At 40.8% G+C, this 15704-nt stretch overlaps 1 protein-coding gene and 1 long non-coding RNA gene across 3 annotated transcripts; one reads left to right on the plus strand and one right to left on the minus strand.

The window, feature by feature from the left end:
• Positions 1–1483: 1483 nt before the first annotated feature.
• Positions 1484–14105, minus strand: LOC116051696 (obscurin-like). Of its 2 annotated transcripts, none has more exons than XM_031302256.2 (8): positions 13774–14105; positions 11246–11497; positions 6543–6824; positions 4684–4746; positions 3454–3501; positions 3251–3364; positions 1987–2043; positions 1484–1897 (listed from the first exon to the last, which is right to left on the minus strand). In XM_031302256.2, the coding sequence occupies exons 1-8, from the start codon at positions 13853–13855 to the stop codon at positions 1701–1703; spliced, it is 1095 nt and encodes a 364-aa protein (XP_031158116.1). In that variant the 5' UTR covers positions 13856–14105; the 3' UTR covers positions 1484–1700. The 2 variants fall into 2 exon arrangements, with proteins under 2 accessions (XP_031158116.1, XP_031158114.1); XM_031302254.2 differs by having other exon boundaries at positions 11246–11500.
• Positions 11059–14621, plus strand: LOC116051721. The gene is made up of 3 exons (XR_004105423.1): positions 11059–11221; positions 11866–11868; positions 14611–14621. It is a non-coding gene; the product is annotated as an uncharacterized LOC116051721 (long non-coding RNA).
• Positions 14622–15704: the final 1083 nt, after the last annotated feature.

Here is a 15704-nt window from a genome sequence, read left to right on the forward strand (position 1 = left end):
TGTATGCATGAGATACTTAAAAGTGCGCACGAGAAACTTTTATGTGAGCAGGAGACGCACGGGAAAGCATCTCGTGCTCACAAGAAACCAAGCCGAGGCTAGCAAAATGATGCTAACAAAGTACTGCTAACGTTATGTGGCTAAAGTTAATATTTCACATCGACAGCATAAAATCAGTTACAGGGTTTCCGATGGGTCTTAAGAATTCTTAAAAAGTCTAAAATCTCAAAATCAAAATTTGAGGCCTTAAAAAGTCTTAAATTCGCTCAAGTATTGTGTTCTAGGCTTTCAGCTTTCGTGTGATTGGCGTGAGTCTCTTTCGGATTGTACCACAGACATAAAACAGATTCTATTCTTCAGCTTTGGGGAAGCACAAGTTTAGTGATACTTGACTTGAAAAAAAAATAATTTAGGCCTTAGTTGATGTTGTGATAAAGGTCTTAAATATCATTCATTATGGACTTAAAAAGTCTAAAAAAAAGTCTTAAATTTGACTTGGTGAAACCTGCAGAAGCTCTGGGTTAACAGTAACCTTATAATCTTTCGTGTGCTTACGAAAAAAGTATCTCGTGCTAACAATAAAGTTTCTCCGACCCAGAGTGTTTTTTCCTCCTATCCCAGAATGCATCTGTGGTGTAGCCGGACCTTACTCCACAGCGCTCTGGAGATAGAGCTGGCAATGCGAGACTAAAACGGGCCTGACACGGACAATCTCCTGTTGTGTGCTACATATGTGAAACACAATTGGATTTCATTTGAGAAAACGGCTCAGGTCTGGTATTTGTTTGTTTGTTTGTTTGTTTATTTAGGATCCTCATTAGCTCCTGTATTAATCTTGTCATCTAACTCTTAGCAAGAAAGCAAGTAAGCCAATATCCTGAAAGGGACATGGGAAACAATTTTTTCTCGTACTTCTCGTGTGCAAAAGATACTTTCTGTGGAGCTATGTTCCCACAGCCCTATGGTCCCACATTTCTAAGAATTTTTTTTCAATGAAAATTAGGCCCTATGTTCCCTCATGTCTAGGACATTTTCAAAATTAGGTCTTGTGTTCCTACATTTCCCTTCAAGGGTTAGGGTTAGGGTGTGTTACGGGTTAGGCGAACATAGGGCCTAATTTTCAGTGAAAAAAAAGTTCTTAGAAATGTGGGAACATAGGGCTGTGGGAACAAATGATGCTAACAAAGTATTGCTAATGTTATGTGTCTAAAGTTAATATTTCACATCCACAGCATGACAGTAACCTCACTCCCACCCTTATCATCTTAGAGTTTGTTGATGACACCATCAGGTAGCATACATTTCGTTGCGTTTTCAGGAAGATCAATACCTCCTCCTCGGCAGCCATTCTGACGTTTTCATCCTGACCATTCATCCGAGTACCATCGACCAGATGGTACTCGGATGAATGGTCAGAATGCAAGTAAGCGTATATCTTAAAAGCTTTGACAATTACCTATTTTATAAGAACCTATTGTATGTGTTCATGTACTGATGTGTTTTTAATAGGTGTTGTGAGGGAAATTTCACTTAAAGGGACAATTGGGTTAAGTTAAAATAGGTATACACGGTACATAAATCAGTGTTTTAATCACATTGGGATACATACAGTACTGTAGGAAAGTGCATTAACATGTAGGTTAAGATGAAAAACAGCCTCTCATGGTTTCATATTTAACATTTCATTGCACTCCTGACTGTCAGAGGGCTGCAACAGGATGCAGCAGAAAGCCTTTCTGTTTGGCGGCCGGTCTGGTGATGACCGAAGAGTAGATGACGTCGTGGTGGTTCTGGTCCGGTGGAGGCCTGCTAGGTCTCTCCCTCCAGTTCTGTCGGCCTAGAGAGGCGTAATGGATAGTCTCCTCCGGCAGGGACGGACTCTCGGAAACCTCACACTCTGCAGAGACACGGGTGTGTACGGTATGTACGGTGAAAACTGATATGAGGATAAATGAAACGTATGGTGCAAAGGGTGGATGTTGTTACCAATTTGAGTGTTGGACGTATTCCACGGCTGCAGCTCCGTGTCTTCATGCCTCTGGGCTGCAGACAAACAGAAGACAATGAAAGACATGCAAAACAACCCAGAGCATTTTTTTTTTTTACCTATTCCAGAATGCATCTGTGGTGTAGCCAGAACTTACTCCACAGTAGGACTGTTGGAACGAATTCCGAAAGTTGAATATAATCGAATAGTAAAAAAATCAATACTAATCGAATGCTGAAATTACAACTTTTTTTATTATAAATAGGTTGGCTAACCATGGCTAATCTCCGTGTTCTCATGTCACGTCTGCTGAACAATAAGTTACGGGCGGGAGAAACACAAGGCATTGTGAGCTAGCGTTACGTACCGAGTAAAGTTATTACAAGGGGGAGTGACAGGCTGCGGCTGGAAATTGGAAGAAAGGTGGGAAATAGTTTTAACATTACTTTAAAATCGACATCCACCGAGCCAAAGTGCTTATGTTATCAATAATTAGCTCGTTCTGGTTTCTTAACTGCGTTGCGAGTTATAGGAGCTTAGCTGGGAGCTTCATGGAGACAGCTAAAGTTAATGTTAGCTTCGACTTCATATATTACCTTCTAATAGCTGTCTTCTCAGTAACATGACAATCTGGAAGAAACAGGTTGCTTTTAAATCACTGAAATAGTAGCGGGAGAACTGTTTGGCTTAGTTATCAATGCCGTTAGCATCGTGGCTAACACTGTTGTTACTTTCCTTTATGACAAATCGTTTCGGCTGTGCTTTCTAACATGATGTCATTGTGCTAACCGAGCAACGTTAGCCTTTACAACAGAGCCGCTTCACTACACTTGTTGATAATGTTTCATTACAGAGTTCTCTGTTGATTTGTGTTTGTCGCTGTGTGCTCGTGGTGGAAAATAATGTAAACAGAGAGAGGCGTGCCAGAAATGTAATGCGCTATGACGTAGGTCCCCTTCTAGGCCAGGCTGATGTTGGAAGTCCCTCTAGTGGACAGAACGTGTAACAACAACCACATGCTTATAGTGGCATTGACAATGCATAAACCTGAGTAGTGTAGTACATATTTAACAGGCTGCATTTGAGCATTAAATATTTGAATATTATTCGAATATTAAAAAAATTAACAAATGAAATTCGAATGGTATTATAGAGGAAGCCTGACAGTTCTACTCCACAGCACTGTGGAGATAGAGCTGGCAATGCAAGACTATACCAAGGGTAAAGCATTGTGAAACACTTTCTGTCTGTATCTTCAGATACCTGCACATCTGCGTTTCTTCTTCCTCCTGCACTTCATGCCGGTCAGTAAAACACAGACGGCGGCCATTAGGAGAATCATTACCGCCAACCCGACGACAGCAACCATCAGCAGCGCTGTGAGACCACGGACACAACATCTGCTCAGCAAAACATTCAAACTTCTGTAAACTTTCTGTATGAGAGGAGTGACGGAGCTGACTCACCATTCTCAGGTCTCTTCTTCCACTCCTTGGTCTTTGTTTCAACCACATCTGATGAACACAGCAAGAAGTTTAGTTTAGCAATCAATACCCATTTTATCAAAATAATGTCAGGTATAGACAGTGGCGGTTCTGGACCATTTCAAATGGAGGGGCCAGGCTGCACTGTGAGAAAAAAAAATCCGTGGAAAAACAGAATGTCATGGCAGAAAATTACCAGCATCTTTTCCGTAAAATTTACGGAAAAACCAAAAACGGAAAATTCTGTAGATTTACGAAAAAATCCTCTGTACCTTTTAAATGGACATTTCTGTTAATCCAAAAAATCGAAATATGGAAAAACAACTGGGGAAAATCATTACTAAAAATTCCTTCACATTAGCCCGTATTTCTACAGACATTTCCAACAGTGTGAGGCCACATGCGATTAGTCTCCGTAAGACGCAGGTATACGCCAGCCCAGTCTCATGGCAGTTCGTGAAATGGTGATGTTATTAAATCTATTGATTCGTGTACTGAACACATTAATGTCGTTATTTTCGTGTGGTGAGCACGAATTTTAAAGTAATGTATTTCAATGGGAAGCATATTTTGTGATCACAGACCGGGGATCGCGCCCCGCGTGTTGCAGTTCCTTTCTGCGTTATTCTCTAACCACAACCGTCCCGTTGTTGTGGCCGGCGTGTGGCGTTTCATTCGCCCAGTGTTGCGTCCCCCAGAGCAGCCCAGTTCGTGAAATGGTCACGTTCAAAAATCGTCACCTGTACACGAAATAAACGAGAAAATCGTGACCTGTACACAAATCAATAAATCTAAATAACGTGACCATTCATGAACTGGCGTGAGACCGGGTTGACTTATACGCAGTATACCCACTAGAATACATTATATTACACCACTGCCACCAACCCGCCATAGGTTTTCTTATACAAAAGACAAACAATACACATATAACAATAAACCCAAGAACACTCATGCAGTGTTAACCTACGTTTTATTTATCACTGCACATGAATAATATCCCCTCTTTGGGGATAAAGGTGGGGTTAAAAATGTATGGACATTTTTGCTAGTTAGGGGGGTCAAGGCTTAATATTACGGGGGGCACTTGCCACCCTTGCACCCCCTCCCCCGCTTAGAACCACCACTGGGTATAGATCATGGATGAATGAATTCAAACTTAGCAGAGGAACTAAATCATGTGTCTCTGAGCTGGTGTTTAGAACATCCTACCTGTGACAGCAGTTGTTGTGATTGTACTGGTGGTTTGCTCGATGCTGGTCGACTCCGGCTGCACTGATTTATCAAAAAAGACATTATTATTTTTAATTTGTGCCATCACAATGTGTTGTTCTTCTCAAAGCTGATGCGAAACACAACAACGTGCTTAATGTATTCCTTTATCCCTTGTGTTGTCATCGGGTCAAATTTGACCCGTTTTTTATATCAGAAATATGGGTTTCTTAACAACCAAATAGCCCCAAAATAACTTGGATGCATGCATTTCGTGGCATTTGAAAAAAACATGTTTAAATGGTTTCAAAACAGCATCCTGACCAAACTTTGACATAAACCAGTCTGTGATTCACTCAACATCCACTGATCTTAACTATTGTATTAGTCAAAATAATTTATAATGTCAAAATAACCCTTTTCCCGGTGCTTAGCTCCGCCCTTGACGATTGTGATTGGTTTAAAGAAATGCCAATAAACCAGAGCATGTTTTTCTCCCATCTCGGAAGTCTGTTTGGACTCGCCAGACCCTCCTCTGCAGCGTCGCGGTGGAGGAAGGTCTGGCAAAGCGAGACAACTTCCGGGTAAACAGCTGGCCATTAATTTGAATAACTGAGATGTGAAAATCTGCAAACTTGTTTCTTTCTTTTGTCATTTTCAGCCGTACCTGTAACGTTTAAAGATATATAGTGAAACACGGAGGCGCGGCCTATCTGACGAATCTGCTGTGCTTATTTTCTGTTCTGTGGTGCTTTGCTAGCGTCTCTCAGAAACCAAATCTAGCGTTACAAAGGGCAACGTCTCATTAAAAGTTAGAATGTACTTATAAAAAATCTTCAACTGAACAAAAATCCCCCTAACGGCTCATATATTAACGCCCCTTGGGTCAGCAGGAAATACGACCCACATTAGCGTTTCCCATCCTCATATCTAAACCAGAGAACGTAAACACGTCTTTAACGTTGTGAAATGTTGCAGTTTGGTTAGGTTTGGCACAAAAACTACTTAGTTTAGATAAAGGCCGTGAGATAAAAACTGTTACGTTTCTTAACTTCTGTTTAGGCACATGACGCTGAACGTGACGTAGCTTAGTTTGTTCCGTTAAAGCAACACCAAAGCACTTTTCATCTTCGGCCCCCTACAGGTTGGAAGCGGAATTGGCCATTACCATTATCATTCGAACTACAGATCCGCTAGCCTGGATGCCAGCCAAATTTAGCCCCGCCCACAGCATTTGAGGTCCAATCAAATTGTCAGGGAGGGTTTATATGATGATGGACAGATGATCAACAGTAACTGAAACTGCCGCCTCTGCCTTTGCTCTGTTGAAGCCTGCCTTTGACTTGCAACTTCTGTGACGTCTGTCTCCGTTGCTCTGATTGGTTGTAGGTCTATCCAGTTAAGTGCAGAGGCATTTTCTTTCCTGGTTGGGTTGAAACACGCCCCATAATCACAGCCCAATGGAGCAGTATCAGACTCAGATTCTGACTAGAATTTTTTAAGGTACAAAAGAATCTTTGGTGTTGCTTTAAAAAAGAAAGCTGTTTACTTTTATTTATACGGGACATGAACCCCCTCTCCTGGGTGAAAGTTTTGTTTGATCCATCCACCACCCCAAACTGCCTCCTTATGCAGAAATTTGGCTCTCTTATACTTTGTCACCTTACTTCCTGCTTTGCTCCCTTCATTACTACTACGGCCACTAGAGGGCACCGCCACTAGAAACGTAAATACAGGTCGGAATTGCTGATGAAAAAACGACATATTGGGGCATTTTTCTAGAATAGATTTTGTAAATTAACTTTTTTAGGAACATTTACATCAAATCAAGTAATTAAATTCCAGCTAAGCGAACTAACCTGCCAGGACGGTGAGTCTGGCCAGCAGCTCTCCGTTGCACTTATACTGTCCCGCGTCTTCCGGCTGCAGGTCCTCGATCTGAAGGTCCTCGATCTGCAAGGCATCGTTCCTGAGGCTGTGCCGCGTCCTCTCTGATCTCACCGTGCCGTTTTTGAACCGGGTGAGGACGGGCACCCACCGGCGCGCTCCTTCCCTCTGGTGGGACCACTTCTTCATGGCTCTGGTGGAGTCGCTGCAGGGGAGCAGCAGCGTCCGGCCTGCAGACACAGCGAAGTCAAAGCCTGAGGGAGCAGACACAAAGAGGCGTAATTTACAACCCCCCCCCAATAATCAAAACTGGCTACTGCAACCCACCCCAAAAACCTTATGGGCCCTATCTTGCACCCGGCGCAGCGCAATGCCTGACGCAAGTGTCTTTGCTAGTTTAAGACCGATGCAGTTGTCAATTTCCCGTCCAGCGCCCATGTGGTTTAAATAGCAAATGCAGCTGCGCCCATCTGTGTGCCCATGGGCGTGCTGGTCTAACAGGGAGGTGTGTTCAGGTGCATTCAGGGCGTATTGCTATCTTGAGGCAGCGGGAAGTGATCGCGCCATTGACCAACAAAAACCTGGTCTAAAGTCAATAACTCAGCATTTAATTGTTATTTTAACAGCGCATTAGTAAAATGCGCTTAGGCTCGTGCACAGCGTGCGCACACTATGCTTGTTACACACACAGGGACGCACAGCAGCACAAACACATGCAGAAGATTAAAAGTAAAACTAGTACAATGTGAAATAGTATTATGATATGATCTGCTCATGCTTTCACTTCACGCACGAGCAGATCGGTTTCTTCTCCTGAAAATCTCTCCATCCTGCTTAGAAAATCCTCCATCATAATAGCAATGTGCTGAGGCACAAACATGCCTGGCTTTTAAAGGGAATGGGAGATTACACTGATTGGTTTATTGCATGTTACGCCCAAAACACACCTATGAATTAATGAAGACACTAAGTACAACCCTTTCGAACCATGCGCCCAGCGCATGGACCCTTTTTTCCGCCGTCAAACTAGCGGAGTGGATTTGTACACGCCCTAAACGCACCTGCGCCAGGCACTTCACGCTGTGCGCTTAGATCATTAAAATAGGGCCCTGTATAATTTCCTTTACATAAATAAAGACATTTGCACATTCAATTGTTGCAGAAAGATTCACTAGAATGCAGAAAATGAAGTGTTTGACGCTCAAAAGTAGACATCTCAACCCTCCCAATGTTGAACCCAAAGTTACGCCCTTGGCAGACACACAGAGGAATTATGGATATATGCCATTGGTACTTTACACAACTGACAGGATTTCACCTGCAGTATTTCTATAACAAGCTCCGGCTTCGCCCCGCTCCTTTTGGGACATATGGAACATATTGTTCATAACACTTAATAGATATATTTTTCCTTTTGTATGTTGCAACCATCAACTGTATATAAAGATCTTTATTTACAGTATATGGTTGTAATGCACTAGTATTTTTATATTTTATTTTATTGTTATTTTTTTGTTCAAAGTGAAATAAAGAAACTAGGAAGAGGACTGGTTCCCTTCAGCTCTCGAAGTCTTCACATAGGCACACGAAATGCTGACTAATACTGTAGGTCTGAGTTATTTTGAGTTTGGTTCGTTTAAAGAGGACTATATGTAAAAACACCCAAATGAGATAACCAGTGATCACTCATGTACTAATACTGTGTCTTTTTCAACAGGAAGTGAAGAAAGATGCCCCGTCTGATGAGGAACATGTACAGGATGACTTTTTGCTTTAGCTGACAAATGGTGAGAGATAAGAAATGTTCCTTTTTACAAAAAAAACAGACAACTTCCTCTTTCTATTTTGATCGAGACCGATGTGAAATTCACTTCTCCACTGTGTTATTTTTGCTTTACAGTGGAGAAGTGAATTTCACATCAGTCTCAGTGAGATTGGGGACATTGCTGACAGACTGTATTTGGGGTCAGCCCTATGTTCCCACATATCTAAGAATTTGTTTTTCACTGAATATTAGGCCCTATGTTTCCACATTTTTAAGTTTTTTCTTAAAATTAAGCCCTATGTTAGGGTTAGGGTTAGGGTTACATTCCAAATGTAGTCCATGGCTACTGGATAATAGGTTGGGTGTAATTGGCTACCAAATTGGGAGAAAGGGGGATAAAATCTGATACAAATTTATGAAAAAGGAAATGTGGGAACATAGGGCCTAATTTTCAGTGAAAAAAATCTAAATTCTTAGAAATGTGGGAACTGTGGGAACATAGGGCTGTGGGAACATAGGCACGCTCCCCTGTATTTTATATCTTCATACGCAACAATGCATTTAGATTTTTCTGCATCTTTACAAAACCAACAAGAAGACCTCTTTTATTTTGGCAGGTGGAGGAAGTTTGACCGCATCAGCAGCTGCACACTGCATGGCAGATTGTTCAGGTAAATAACTTATAATAATAATAAAAGGAGAAAATGAACTTGGTTTGAGATGTGTTTCTCTCTCAGGACCAAACTCTCGCGAGATCTGGCAACACAGAGAAGCTAACGTCAGCTAACGTTCGTGAACGCCCTAACAAAACTTATCTCTGTGATACTAAATAGGTATTTTAGTTGTGTTAATATCTAATGTAAGCAAAAGAGAATATTAATAAATTACACAAATATAACTTTTCATCCATCCACACGACCTTCACCACACTTTCAAACGAGGCCACGCCCCTTTAGGAGACAGGAAGTGTGTACCGTTTCACACCATTGACGCTACTGTCTTTAGTAGTATAGAGGATCTTTGATTACACTCTCAAACAATCAGTCCAGCTGTTTCAATAAATCCCTCGTTCCCACAATGCATCACTCCTAGCTCCACCTCCAGCATAAGTAACATATTTGACATTTCTGTCTGTATGTCTTTTAAACCAGCACGCTCAAAATGTGATATAAACTAGTTAAGAGCTAAGGTAAGATAAGCCTTTATTGTCTCCTAGGAGAAATTCATCTTGGGCATTCGAGAGAAACGAAATGACGACACACCGCGCATAAACACACAATAAACATACACCTAACCTACATAGAAACATAATCATACATTATCTCATCCAATGCTTCAATGAACATCTAATACACCTCACACAATACCCCCCCACCCCCACCTTTCCTCATAATCACAGAAGAACAGAAGAGAACCTACAACACATCCTCCCCCTCGTATTGTATTCATTTTGATAAGGATTGCGCATTTCCCGTTAACTCATGCTGTGGTCAATATCTTCTGTATTGCACAATGCCCAATTACATAATACCATATCAAATATAACATAGCATATATATATATATATATATATATATATATATATATATAGCGGCACAAATGAGAATTTATACCTTAAGCTTGCAGTTTAGTTACATGTGTCTGCTATTAAATGGTGTAGCTGTTATCTCTGCAACCCAAACAGAAAATGCATGGTTTAGTCTCAAACTGTCAAAAATGTTACAATTTACCCCACAGTCCAGGTAAATTGGACCATACACTGGAGTGAAATGTAACATCATGAAATTAGGATTATAACAAAAACTTGATATTGAAACTTTCATTCAACATTTAAATGACTTTTTTAATGTAACATTTGTGTGTGTATGGGTTGAGAGGCACGCCTTGGTATGTCTTTCTTTTCCAAGACTGACATTTAAAGTAAAAAACATAAGCATAACCAAGTTTTGCTTGGGATAAGTTGTAACATTTTCTGACCCAGACTCTTGTTACAACTAACCCAGACTATTGTTGCCATGAAATAGCTTAATTTACATCCAACAGCTAAAACATTAGCACTAACAACCTACATGAAAGATATCCAAATAGACAGTTAACATGATTTAAGTTTGTTGAGTTTAACTACAAAGCTGGCAATGCTATCACAAAAATGATTGAGGTAAAAAAAAATGTGCAGTGTCTGTAACAGGATGCTGATTCGTCACACATGTATTGAGGACTTAACAGAGCACGTTTAGAGTGAATCAGGTGATTCAAACTTCTTCCTGATTGGAGAAATTGGAACTATACAACTATCCCCAGTCTCCTAGCCTGGATGCCATCCGAACTTAGCCCCGCCCACAACATTTGAGGTTGGGTAGTTCGGTCTGGACTTGATCTGTTGTGGAGCAACTATGCTCGAACCAGAGCCGTTTGGACCAATCAAATTGTCAGGGCGGGCTTTATACGATGATGGACAGATGATCAACAGTAACGTAATCAACCACGTCACCAAAGAGCGCTTGGGTTGAATTTGTTTACAACAAAGACGGCTGCCATCGCGTCTGTTATAGAAGACATCGACAGCGCATTCATTTTAAAAGAGGAACAGAGAACCGCGATCACGTATGTATACACATTGCCGCACCCGTCCGCACGACGCGGACTCTGCCTTTGCTCTGTCGAAGCCTGCCTTTGACTTGCAGCTTCTGTGACGTCCGTCTCTGTTGCTCTGATTGGTTGTAGGTCTATCCGTTGCTCTGATTGGTTGTAGGTCTATCCGTTGCTCTGATTGGTTGTAGGTCTATCCAATTGAGTGCAGAGGCATTTTCTTTGCTGGTTCGGTTGAAACACGCCCCATAATCACAGCCCAATGGAGCAGCATCAGACTCAGATTCTGACTAGAATGTCAGGCTACCGGTCTCCCCTTACCTGTTAGCACCTGCAACTCAGCCACCAGCCGCTGGTTACAGCGAAACTTCCCACCGTCAGATTCTTCGAGCTGCCGGATGCAGAGGCCACCGCCGGACTGCAGGATGTAGCGTTGGCGGTCGTCGTTGGCCTCGTCACTGCCACGTCGAGTCACCACCTTCCTGTCCCGATGAGTCCAGACCACATCAGAGCTGTCGGACCCGCCACACCGCAGACAGATGTGGTGTTCCTCCGGGACTGAAAAACGGATCACTGCTGGAGGACAGAAACAGATTGGAAACTCCCTGAGAGCTTTTCTCATTCTGTTTTAGTACTTTTATTTACCTGGTTTTACTTAGTGTTGTTTTTAAACCAGTTCAACTCTTCGCAATACCCTGTTAGAGATTGTCCTCCCCCGAAAAAAACGGCCACATAATGCCTACCATACACGAGAAGTTATAAAGAACTTTAAACAGACTTTAAAAAGACTAAAATCTGACACGATCTCACATCTAACGTTAGAGACTGTCATCATATGTAAAGACTGTGACTGGGGATCTTGCAGGGTCACACATTGCAAGACTACAACTAGATTTGTTTTGAAAAATGTAACCAAGCTAGCTAGCTACCACTAGCGTTAGCTGGTAACTTGAGGGAAAGTTTGCAGATTTTCTGTTCTGCTGTACATGCAGATGAATGTCTTCAGTACCTGGAGGTCTGCGTTTATCTGCCGGTAAAACTCCCGTTGGATGACTCGCTTCAGAAGGGTTGAAAATCAACAACTTTCCCTCTTTCTACCGCTAGCGTTTAGCTTGGCGCCATAGCAACCATAAACAATGCTGGCCAATACTTTTAGCGTGTATAGAGCCAAAATATTTACACATGTAAATAGAGTAGTGATAGAGTTGTGATGGTTGGAAAAGTGGAAAGACGACCCAAAACAGCTTTTCATAGTTTTATTTTGTTTCTGTCGACTTTGAATGAAGTGTATTTTATGATGCTAAAATTACTGTTTATTTACATGGAGTCTGGTGGGTTTAGCGAACGCAATTTCGTGGATGTTTTAGATTAAAAAAAGGATCTTACTCTTCAACAGAAAGGTCGACCTCCTTAGAAATCCTTTCCATAATGTTGTCAGACACTTAGAATATTAATCTGAGCCTGTCAGCGGCCAAACAAGCACTTTTGTGAAGGTAAATACAAGCTGGACAATTGCCCTATTAACTTACATTGTAGCTTGTTTCGCCGCTGTTGACTGCAGCGATCTCGCTTAATACTGGACCAATGTCAGAGATTGTTGTTCCCATCAGTCACTCAGACACATAAACATAGGAACATAGGGTTCAGGTTGAAAAAAAAACGGTAGTTACCCTTTAAAGACTGAATTTCTTTTTGATGGCACCACATCATCAAACGGAAATATTCCGTCCTCTACATTTCCCAGCTGCTGTTTTGGATGCGGAGCTGTGTCACTCACATCCTGCTCATGGTCAGTTTTTAGCCTTGCTTCCTGTTTTATCTCATGGAAACATGCTCGTGTCATGTCATCCAGTCAGCCTCAAATGACAAAGCAGGAAACAAACGCTCAGAACAATGACTGCCAGTGTGAATGTTATAACAACACATTCTCACTCCCATCGTGTAAAATACGGACGCTTGGTCAGGTGCCTTTGGCATTGTTATTGGCGCTAAAAGTCTCCTTTAGCATCACATCTAAACGTGTCCTATCTGACGCTGAGAGCTGCTGCCCGAGCGTCTTTATTTTTTTACGAGTTCGGAGTGAGAACGGGTTGGTTATTACGAGAAAATGAACGTTTGAAATGTGCAGGAATGTCTTTATGAAAGAATTAAAAGTCTAATAATAACAATACAACTAAAATGATGTGAGGGCTAATAGTTGTTTTCTTCTTGATAGAGTTTTAAGTAGTCACTGGAATCATAGTTATTCAAATGTAGTTGATTATTTTGACTTCTTATTACTAGTTGACAGTTCATGCTCCATTATTAATGTAGAAAGGGCTCAAAAATGTATCTTTTTTGTTGTTTGAGGTGCTTTTTCCTCAGTGTTTGTTTCAGAAAAAAACTTTTCTAGATTCTATATATATTATATATCTATATAGATATAGTATATATACTACAGTATATATACTATACTTTTTCTTAGTTTATGGCACAATCATACAGTATAAAATCCCTTTTTTTACGACTGTTAGACAAAGTCCCAAAGTAAGTATATTCCATCTTTTTTTTTTCCAAGAAACTACTTTAAGTTTTAAAAAGATATACATTTTTTTCTATTGTATTTAAGGTCTCACACTGTGAAATGTAACTTGTCTTCCACTTAGACATGAAGACGAGCCAACATACAGTATTTCCATAAGATGCACAGCAAGCAACTCAATAAAAAATACAAAAATATAACAAAATGACTGTTATTAAAAGACTGAGTAATGATGATATTGTAAATACACTTTTGTAATATGAGTCCAAAAGCAAATACAAAACTACAGTTGATTTTTAAAATGCTGATATATGAATCAGACACTGACCTGTAGCTGTGGAGTATCCACTGCAGTGGATCAGAGCGGTGTTCAGGAAACAAATGTGACAGAAGATGATGAACGTGAACATCTTCAGATGGAAAACATCAAACTGCTACTGCTACTACTGCTACTACTACTGCTACTACTGCTACTACTGCTACTACTACTGCTACTGCTGCTGCTGCTGCTGCTGCTGCTGCTCCAAGTGCAAAGACTCAGCATGTGAGACACTTTTCCACTTGTTGCTCCTCTTCTTTTTCCTCTTCCCTGTTTGTTACAAAGAAGAACGGAGCGCCATCGTCTGTATACGTCACAGACACATGGAGGCTTGTAAACCCAGCATTTAGCAGCTGCCTTCAATAATAACTCAGCCAGTATCACTTGTGTTGTATTCCCGTCGGCCATGCAACTTTTGGTTTTTCTGGGTCAACATTTGAAACAAAAAACCCCCCAAAAAATTCAACGTTTTGGTCGTCTTTTTCGACACTTTTGTCGCTTTTCCTGATGTTTTTGTCACTTTTTTTCACTTTCTTTCCCTTTTTCCAATGTTTTTGGTCACTTTTTCCGATGTTTTTGTCAATTTTGTCTGCGTTTTATTTGACTTTTTTTTTCTTTCTTTTTCTGCGTTATTCAAGCTTTTTCCAACATTTTTGTCACTTTTTCCAACATTCTTTTATCAATTTTTTTTCAAATGCCACAAAATTGTAGCCTAAGAAAACCCTGACGAACTTCGGGCAAATTTGAGGTTTGCTCTGTAAGTCAGTCTGGCCAAGAGCCCATTCAAGTCCATTTCCAATTTTTCCAAATCAAGGCACCAATCACAACTGTTGAGGCGGGCTTTAGACAATGACGATTGCGCCTTGAGGCATTTGAGCGGCGTCCGTTGGTGACGCCCCTTTGGAAATGAGCTGTGAATGAACCTTCCCCAGACCCACTCTCAGTTACAACTGAGAGTGGGTCTGGTGTCAACCAGGCTAACAAAATTGAATAAAACCCCCAAATTCAATGAAAGTAGTGAACTGATCATTTATTTTACTTGTGAAGACTGTTGAATGAAACCATCCACGTTACCTTTTTTGACAGTTTGGTTGAAAGAAACCCAAATTTCTGATCTAGAAACTTTTTTTGAAAATGGGTCAAATTTGACCCGAGGACAACATTGTGCCCCTAGCGGTGGCAGAAATACGACCTAATATCTAAACCAGAGAACGTAACGGTCGCGGTTTTGAACGTAAAAGTCGGGATTTTAAACACGTGTTTAAATGTGTGAATGTTTGCAGTTTGGTGATGTTTAGGCCCCAAAACTATTAAGTTTAGAAAAAGATCATGGTTTTTGGGTTAAAATTAGACGTTACTTTACTTTCCGAAGGTGACGCACGTGTCGCTGAACATGACGTTCGTAAAGTCTTTTTGGTTATGTTTTACACCAAAACTACTTAGTTAAGTTCAGAAGAAGTGGTTTGGGTTAAAATCAGACACAACTTCACTTCATAAAGGTTAGTAACGTTTCATACGGGACTCGAACTCCACTCTCCCGGGTGAAAGTCCTGCTCAGCTCCCATCAACCACGCAGCCACTAGAGGGTGTCGCCATAAACATAAATATAGGTCATATTTTGCTGCTTGAGCAACAGACTTCTGGGAGTGACGGTCTCTAATAACTGTAAAAATATATTTTAAACAACTTAAGAACAAAGATGCAACATGTCACCTACTTTCAAATTCTGAAAACATTAAAATATTTTGAACTTAAAGAAAGAAAAACGACAATCTCAACTGTAAACGAGATTCCAACTTCAGCTTTTAATTGAGCATTTACATTTAAGATGTTCTATTTCACTGTCTATTTGTCCTTTAAGTAAGATTTTTTTTTCTCTCTTTCAACTCTTCTCTTTTTCTAATGTACTGTAAGAGTTCATTCATTAATATTTATTCTGG

This window comes from Sander lucioperca, chromosome 16, assembly GCF_008315115.2.
Source record: "Sander lucioperca isolate FBNREF2018 chromosome 16, SLUC_FBN_1.2, whole genome shotgun sequence".
Taxonomy (NCBI): Eukaryota; Metazoa; Chordata; class Actinopteri; order Perciformes; family Percidae; genus Sander; species Sander lucioperca.

Excerpts from the sequence above, each read along its gene's own strand:
- LOC116051696 (XM_031302254.2), bottom strand. The coding sequence starts at position 13,855 with ATGTTCACGTTCATCATCTTCTGTCACATTTGTTTCCTGAACACCGCT. Across the intron at positions 6,825-11,245 it reads TGAGTTGCAGGTGCTAACAG|GCTTTGACTTCGCTGTGTCT; the intron begins GTAAGGGGAGAC and ends CTGCTCCCTCAG. Across the intron at positions 3,502-4,683 it reads CACAACAACTGCTGTCACAG|ATGTGGTTGAAACAAAGACC; the intron begins GTAGGATGTTCT and ends TGTGTTCATCAG.